Source organism: Henckelia pumila, chromosome 2 (assembly GCF_033568475.1).
Source record: "Henckelia pumila isolate YLH828 chromosome 2, ASM3356847v2, whole genome shotgun sequence".
Classification (NCBI taxonomy): domain Eukaryota; kingdom Viridiplantae; phylum Streptophyta; class Magnoliopsida; order Lamiales; family Gesneriaceae; genus Henckelia; species Henckelia pumila.
In genome coordinates, this window is record NC_133121.1 from 15,958,929 (window position 1) to 15,967,716 (window position 8,788).

General features: G+C 37.5%; 1 protein-coding gene across 5 annotated transcripts; it reads right to left on the reverse strand.

Annotated features, from left to right (window-relative positions):
* Nucleotides 1–438: 438 nt before the first annotated feature.
* Nucleotides 439–8,531, reverse strand: LOC140879954 (DNA excision repair protein CSB). Of its 5 annotated transcripts, none has more exons than XR_012149562.1 (9): nt 8,381–8,531; nt 7,900–8,043; nt 7,101–7,637; nt 6,616–7,015; nt 5,238–6,093; nt 4,480–5,089; nt 3,827–4,285; nt 2,642–3,482; nt 441–1,873 (listed from the first exon to the last, which is right to left on the reverse strand). XR_012149562.1 is itself a non-coding variant. In XM_073283949.1 (8 exons), the coding sequence occupies exons 2-8, from the start codon at nt 7,990–7,992 to the stop codon at nt 2,799–2,801; spliced, it is 3,639 nt and encodes a 1,212-aa protein (XP_073140050.1). In that variant the 5' UTR covers nt 7,993–8,043; nt 8,381–8,531; the 3' UTR covers nt 439–2,798. The 5 variants fall into 5 exon arrangements, 1 of the variants encoding a protein (XP_073140050.1); XR_012149561.1 differs by having other exon boundaries at nt 441–1,898; XR_012149560.1 differs by having other exon boundaries at nt 441–1,910.
* Between the last annotated feature and the right edge of the window lie 257 nt (nt 8,532–8,788).

An 8,788-nucleotide genomic window follows, 5' to 3' on the forward strand; every position in this document is an offset into this window, starting at 1 on the left:
TTATTTTTTTTATCAACATTATATTTTATTTTGCATTTATTAATTGAAAACATCATATGATTATAAGTCACGAACTTACATCCATGTTACTGCAACTGGGGCAATTCGAGCCTGCAGATTTCATGACCATGATTGGCCACGCACAATTTTCATGTGATGGATCCACGAACCCATCACATGAAAATTGGCCGATCATAACCATGGAAACACATAGGGGTAGGGTCGAAGCACCCAACTGATCAATGATTTCATATGGCAGTTACTTCGTATTCATATTTATTTTATGAAAATAGTTAACCCAAATTATAATACGATACAATTATATCTAATTATAAACTCATTTGAATATTACCATGTTACCAATGTGGATCGAGATACTATATCATCTGATCATCTCCTTACCGAAACTGTAAGATGGCCAAGCGCGTGTCCATAAGCTGGCAGTAAACATAGTAATTTTATGGCAGCTGTATCAGAATGATTCATTTTAATCCAAACGTTAGTATGTCCAAAAAATTATACAAAAACATTTCAATTACTTCATTTCGTCATATATCCAATGCTGGAGACCATGTAGTATCATATTAAAAAAAAAATGTATTTCTTTGTTCCTCATCTGCAGGGTGAGAATGTTGCAATGCAACTAAATATCTACAAGGAAAAAAGATACATGTACATCAATCCAGATCAGTAGCATCGGGGATAAAATTTTCATGTCAGGCCAGAAAATGAACAAGCCATCGCAAAAGCAATGAACCGCCTTCACTCGACAGCCAGGTCAAATAGCGTGACCGCACTCAAAGTTTTGATCCAGATTAGCAGATGTTCCAAAAACTAATTACACTCAAAACCAAATCTTTCCATCAATATTTCGGTGATTCTTCAACTTCAACAGCACCAAGAATAAGAGACACCCCACGCACACAAAGCAATATAAACATACAGACACACATTCATGACATATACAAGCTCATGCATACTGTTCTGAGAAAATGACAGCAGATCAACTACAGGCGCCTAAAACCTGAACAATTCCAGTTAAGCGTGAGTAAAATATATTGAGGTGCAAGTACCATTAGCCAAATAAATATTGTGTATCATTAACAGAGTGAGATCAACCCACTAATAACTGATGTTTTAACGGTAAATAGTCTCACCAAAGTGATCCAAAGATGGTCACTTAATGTAGCTCATTCATAAACATGCTTAATGAAAACTCGTTAATAGAGATTGCAAAATTCTTTTCCGAAATAGAGGAGTAGCCTCGCCGGATAGAAAAATCAAAATGAAGCTCTCTTACCTAGAAAAGAATAGGAAGCTAATCCAATTTAAACTATAAATATGTGCTGCAAGTAAAATGCTAGGTTCAAGTGCAAGTATATTTCCTGTTTCCTTTCTCATTAATCAATCATTTCTGGGTCAAAAAGGTAATAAAGCTGTAAATGCAGAATGCTCGAATTTTCTATCAAGTCAATGAATTAACCATACACATTACCAGAACTAAAACTAAACTTCCAACGGCATAGTAGAACTCAAGAGATTTGACATCATTTAAATTATTATCTTTAACACTAGGTGCAATTTCATGCAGAATTTGTAAAAAGAACCAAGTTTTGGACAGTACAAGATTACAACGAAAAAATAAAAAACTGACAGGAACGAGATTTAGAATAAACGAGATTTAGAATACCGCAAGTGCCTCATCATCGAGCTCACACTCCACTATGCCATCAAGTCTTAAGGCATTGAATATGTCTTCTCAAAGTGAAGAAGTGTGTCAGCTAAAGATGAATGAGTGGAAGTCCTTACATCCAGCCTCTTTTAAATTCCAAGAACCTCCAGTGTTCTTGATGCTTCCTACTTCTCTTTCGGACTTGCAAAAGGGTGAGTAAAGTGAGCTGGACAACAATCTAAAAACTTCACCTCAGGTTAGGCTTCACAAAATATATTAAAAATTATAGGAAAATACTAATAGAATCCTGTAATGGTAAAAGAAGGAACAACTACACACACTTAAAATGAAATGAATGGATCGTAGATATCAAGCATGATGCATAAATGATAAATGTCAACCATCTTCGCTATAAAATATCATCTCCAGCATTTATTACACATTACACAAATTAGAAGTCTGAATTACATTCCGCCGAGCTGAACTGCTGAAGTAGTTTTAAATACCAGAGTAATACCCTTTTCTTCACAATAAGAAATAGAAGTTGATAGTTTCTCAAAACATTTAAAGATGGTTTTTTCAATGTGAGGAAATTATTTCAACCTTTGAGATGAACTTGGTATTCACATCGATTAGATTCTTTGTCCGGTAAACAAACTGTGACCGGTTTTTCTATTTCATTCCAGGCAAAATAAAAATATGATGGCCTGAGGCTTAAATCAGAGGGAGATGAATTTTACACTTCAAAAAAGTTGTTGAAATTTGAATATTTCCCATTTGACGGTGAAACATTCCTGTAAGAACCCTAGTAAAACCCGATCTCAACTCATAGGGAACCAAGAGTAACATTCACATGGCTACAATCTTTGTTGAGTCACAAAAAAAGAAAAACAAAGACAGAATAATCCCTTAAATGATCATGCTCTCCAGAAAAAAAAAATACTGTTTAATAAAGGGTTAAAAGTCCACCTTCCAAAAGATTAATCATGTGGGGACAATACTTTGAATGCAGCAGATTGATGGGAATCGGACACTGGATTGAAGTTCACAAATTTTTAGTTTCAACTATATTAGCATTTCATGCGGCAGCAAAAACAAGAATCCGGTCTACCAGTTTCCCAAAACGTCATTGATCTTGGTACTCTGGCTTCAAAACCCAATGAGATCCATTCGGGTTTTTCTCCAAAATAGCAATTTCCTTTAAAAGATTCTTGAACAAGGGCAGATCTTTAGAAGGTACCCTGAGTTTGAATTGATCCACAATGCTGGCAGAATCTATGCTCCCACCTTTTTGCTGAATAAAGGTACATATTTGACGTATCAAAACTTCCGGCTGTACAATCAAGCTGTTTGATGATTTAGAAGCCCTGTTACTCGAAAATTGTTCTCTTGGTGTTGTAGATGAAGCCAGCCTAATTTGATGTTCAACTCCATCATTGATGGCTTGTTCTCGGTTTCCTTTAATCCTCTCTAGCAACTCCATAGATGACAATGCTTTTCCAGAATATGCTCCAGCAACAAATCCATTTAGCCTGCTTGATTCTGTATTAGGGGTTTCTTCCGTTGGCTTTGAAGTGCTCACCAATCCGGAATTAACAGTAGAGCCAAATTTTCCTTTAGAAGACGATGGAGCGCCAGCTGAACCTGATTTACCGGTCCATGTTGGAACAGTTATACTATCCAGGCTTCGTAGTATTCTGGACTGGCGTAGAGCTTCTGAGGCTCTTCGTGCAACTTGAGCAGCATGTGCCTCGAGTTTCATCTTCTCTCCGTCGTTGGCATTCATTATCGCGTCATGGTTGACAGCACTCTGGAAATAAATTTAAAAAAAAAGTAAAGAAAATACTCAAAGCATCTAATGCAGCAAAGGATTGATTGATTTTATTCCATCTAATGATATAAGTCACGTTTCCTTATGTTTTTGTCCCAAATACATAGGCTTGTACTATATTTGGCAATATTTTTTCTACTATTTTACTGATATACCCTATTAACTATGTCTTGGAAAACGTGCAACCATCTATTGAGACGGAAGGAGTATAATGTTTCAGGGCAAAGCTGGAGGACAACCAAATGGGCAAGAAGTCCCAACGAACTTTCAACAACTCGTAAGTTTATCAGCATAATACACGAGACTAGTAAGTGGAAACTTACGTGAATACCATGAGCATCAAAGAGGCTCATCAAAATGCTTGTTTCATCATCCGTCTTCCTACGGTTGTGATCATCACTCCCTTCTCCCATTTCATCGCTCACTGAATTGTGTCCCCTGTCAATTCGTGAATCATTAGTATCTGATTTTAGATCTACGAGCTTGGATTTATTCAGTTTTTTTTTCTCAGCTCCGGCGGCATTTATTTCTTCCGCTAACTGACTGAAAATGGTGGACGTTTCAGTAGAAGCACGCTCTTCATCATCATTCAATGTGAAAAGATCCTTCATATCGCGGGACTTGAAGAATCTTCTCTGCTGAGGATTTTGCAATATCTTATTGGTGAGGAAATGTTTGTAGATCTGCCGGTGATACACTTTCTCTTCAATGGTCCCACGGGTAATTAGTCTATAAACTGTTACATCCTTCTTTTGGCCAATACGCCAAGCACGCTCCCGAGCCTGACTTACACCATAATTATGATTAGCAATATAGTTAGTTATATGTACTTGAACCCAAAAAATAACTTCCGGATTAGCTCCAAGATATCAGTTTCAAAATATGCATAAAAATTAAGTGAATTTCCAACCAGTATCTATATTTATTTTTGAATAATAAATAAATAAATAAATTGAGAACCTGCAAAGAAGCAGACCTGCATATCAGTTGATGGATTCCAGTCAGGGTCAAAAATAATCACCCTGTTGGCGCCAGTTAAATTTGTTCCGAGACCTCCAACCTTGGTAGTCAAGATAAAAATGAAAACATCGTCCGAATTGTTAAACTCATCAATCAAAGCCATTCTTTGTTGTACAGGAGTAAGACCATCCAATCTCCTGTAATTGTGGCCATCAGCCGTCAAAATATTCTCGAGAATATCCAGCATCTGTTGAGTTTGTGCAAAAAGAAGAACACGGTGTCCCTGCTCCTTCCACAGTTTAAGCACTTGCGCAACGACTTTCATTTTTCCACTGCGCTTGGGATTCCCATAATCTGGATTCGTGTGAGAATGTTCTCTCTCAAGAAGGTCAGGGTGGTTGCAAATTTTACGCATAACATCAATTCCGTATAGAGAGTTTCTGCTTCCGTCAAAAATTTGCTCAACTTCAGAACTAGCAAGAAATGCACGATACATAGATCGCTGCTCTGGAGTAAGGCTGCAGAAGAGGACATGCTCGGTCTTCTTTGGAAGCTGAGCATCTACATCAGTCTTCATTCGCCGGAGAAGGTAAGGCATGACCAGATCACGTAGGACGACAGCACATCTGCATAAACTGGATTTAGCCAAGAAAATAAAAGGCAAAACATAGTATAAATTTAAAAATTATACAGAGAGTGAACCAAATCTGCCATGCTATCACCAAATCAGACAAAATAAGGAAAGCATACAATCTCCTAACACAGTAATTGCACCTGTAAGCAGTGGATACTTGTAAAGGGGTTGCATTAGCATATCCACCGACAGATATTGGAACTGCGAATTCAGCCTCAAACACAGGCAGGACACCCAACTTTCCAGGGAAGACAAAATCAAACAATGACCACAATTCAGACAGTTTGTTCTGAATTGGCGCACCTGTCATTATTATACGATGAACAGTCTGCAATTGTTTGCAAACAAGAGTTATTTCTGCATTTGGATTCCGAATCCGATGTCCTTCGTCAAGAACTGCATATCCCCATTCAATATCAAGCAACTTGTCACCTAGAAGACGAAGTTGCTCATAAGTGGTTATCAGTAAGCCAGATTCTGAACTCAACACACGATTTATCAAAGAATCCCATTTTTTGGTACTTTTAGAATTTGTTTTTTCTTCCCTCTCACTGTCCTGCGAATCTTGGCTGTCATAATCACTATCATACGGTTTGATTGGCTTTTTAATACCAGACTTTTCCTTAGCTGAATCATGTAACAACTCCACGTGAAAGCCGGTATACCATCTCCTAGCTTCTCTCTTCCATTGCTGCAAGAGTGTAACTGGACAAATAACAATGCTTGGTTTGTATAAGCCACTGGAATGCAAGGATCCCAGAAAAGACAAAACCTGTACAGTTTTGCCAAGACCCATCTCATCCCCGATAATGCCACCGACTTTTTGACAGTGAAGTTCCCATAACCATTGTACCCCAATCTTCTGATAGTCGAATAGTTCGCTAAAAGTTGTTTCTGGGATCTTTAAGCCCCCCTCAAGTGTAACAAATGAAGGACCTTCATCATTCACTTCTTCATTACCAAATTCAGGTTCTTCATTGCTTGAGATCTCAGTATCTTCATGATATATGAAAGTTTAGTTCTCAGAAAGCCAGTAAGTCATAGAGAAATAATAAGACACAACAATTAGATGCGAGCATTGCGCCAAAAAAAATAAAAATTGCATTAGACATTAACAATAGGTAAACCTACGTAACAAACAGACGCAAACTTCTGAAAGACCGAAAAGAAAAAAAAATCACTGATTTTGGTTTTTTCAATTTGGAATAGTGATCTCATTGATTGATGTGCTTTGCATTTCAGAACGAAACACCAGAATCAGTTTCTAACAAAAATAAATGACACCATCGACAAGTTTGCCAACTACTTTTCCAGAAATTATAAGCAATGTCTAGAAAAGGTAGAAAGACGAAGACTGCATTTTTACAATCTTGATTTGAAAAGTTTTTGCAAAAAGGTTCCCCAGAGATAAGTTTTTTAAAGAAACAAAAATAGGACACAATAAAACACTTCATATACTAATTCATAGTGATTAAAAAAAACAGCAGATAACACGTTCTTAGAGTGTTGGAATACCACCTTCTTGCAAGATTTTGTCATCACGAGAAGTCATCTTCCTCCATTTCTTCCCGGGTTGAGGCCTTCTCTTCTTTTTTGTGTCTTTATCCTTTTTAGTTCCAATCTCTAAAGACCGAGGGATCTTCAAGGGCTTTCTTAGTCTTTGAAAAGGATGGCTTGGTGCATCAAGTTTTGGTAACATTTTAGGTTCAAGCAACATTGATGTGGGGCGAGCTTGTGCAGCCTCTGCCATTGACTGAACCGCTCTAGCTATGCTGGATGAAGCAAGGAGATTATTTTCTTCCATGTTCTCATTTACTGTCTGTTTGTTGGATGACTCTGGTTCTCGGACGCGACGTTCAAATCCTTTCAGCTTGTGAAAGGGTGTCAAAAGCCCCTTACGAATTGACTCGTCTCTTTCCTAGAACAAGCACAATTGGAACAATTTATCAACAAACATTGAGTGCTTTTCTTGAACTGTGTCATAACTAAACAAAATCACTCACAGTTTCCACAAATCCCGAAGTTGCTGTGGTCAAGACAGTTTCAAAATCATCATCTTCAATGAATGAAACAGATTTAAGTCTTTTGTTCTTAGCCTTACTTGTTTTGACAACTTCTTTCAACAGCTGCTTTGATTTAGAATCATCTTTGACGAGATCTCTTATCAGCTTGGAGTGCAGGTTATCCTTCGAAGAAACTGAAACATCGTTCTGAAGCTGAGCCCTAGTTTTTATCAAGCTTTCTAGTCGGTCAGCAGCAAGAGCATGCTGCAGCGTCAAACCATCGGGGGATGCCTGGCATACTTCATCAGACTCTGAGTTCCTCTGCCTTTTTCTAAGATCCCCATCAGAAAAGGGATCCTCATTTCTTTTAGAATTCTTAAACTGTTCCACAGCAGATGTGACGGCACCTATTTCAAGTTCAACAGCCCTTAGTTTTTTGAGCTTATCAGAAAATGCTTCATCACTCTTTGATCCAACGTGCGCTTCCTCCTCTCCATTACCTCCAGCTTCGTTACCATCTCCCACATCTTTTCTTGCCTGTTGACGAACACAAAATCCACAATTTAGCAATAATACAACCACCACATATTCAAACTACGCACAACAGTTCAAGTTACAGATTTATCAGATGGACTCGCAAGCCCAACTCTCTAGCAACAATTCCTAGTCAACAATCAAAACCCAAGAAGAGACTTAATATAAGATGAAATTACAGAAGAACATCTACTTCTGATTAGCAGACAGCTAAACACATGTAATGCATTTTGACGATAAAGCTCAAGTTGTTAAGATGTATAACCTGTTCCAAAATGTCCCGCTCAATGTCTTCAGGATTTGCAGATGTAACACCTAAAGTGCTCAGCAAGACCCTATCTTCTTCTTCTGCTTCCATGGAGAAGACTCCTGTCACCAAATTCTTGGATGCCGAGACAATATTACTCTTCTGTTAATCACCACAATGACGATATAGCTTGTTCAGATCAGCATTCATCAAATTCAAACATTTCAAAGTCCATATATTACATATTACATTTCAATAAACAAAGAGAAAACTGCTCCTCCGAAGACTAATAAATGCTAGAAAAATCAAACCTTTCTCTAATACCAACTCTTAGTTTTCTAAATGACCTAGAATACAATTTTCTGAAAAACGGACGAGTGGAGCGAACATTTTACATCGGTTTCTCCTCGAATCACGCAGTACAAGTACCAAAATTTAATTCAAGGATTCGCCAACAATATACATTATGCCACTTCCTCGTGCGAATAAAGATGCATACGTGATTTAGAGATTGTGATCCAGAAGGGTTCAGCTACTGCGCCGCAAGTAATCGAACTCCGATTCACGGACGATGCATCGAATTCTCCCCCAGTTTTGGGAAAATGGTCTCTCTTCGGGCGATTGTTGTTGATGACTTGTGCTGCGAGGGCTCGAAGCCTCGGGAGGGGTTAAAATATCCGCCAAACGACGATATATCGTATCAATTTGCACACGTGGCTATTCCATTTGCTTGCCAACTACGATATTACAAATTAAATTCTAAGATATAATTTTTATAAAAAAAAATATTTTTCTTTCAAAACGAATTTTTAAAAATAAAACATAACGAAATTTATATTTGGATATTTTCAATTAAAATTTCTTTAATATTTATTTATCATTTTTTTCTGAATTACTTAATCATTAA

Bases quoted from the DNA above. Each gene is read 5' to 3' on its own strand.
- LOC140879954 (XM_073283949.1), bottom strand. From the start codon at position 7,992: ATGGAAGCAGAAGAAGAAGATAGGGTCTTGCTGAGCACTTTAGGTGTT. The intron at 7,638-7,899 runs GTTATACATCTT...GTTCGTCAACAG, and splicing joins AGCGGGACATTTTGGAACAG to GCAAGAAAAGATGTGGGAGA. The intron at 6,094-6,615 runs GTGGTATTCCAA...TATATCATGAAG, and splicing joins TGACAAAATCTTGCAAGAAG to ATACTGAGATCTCAAGCAAT.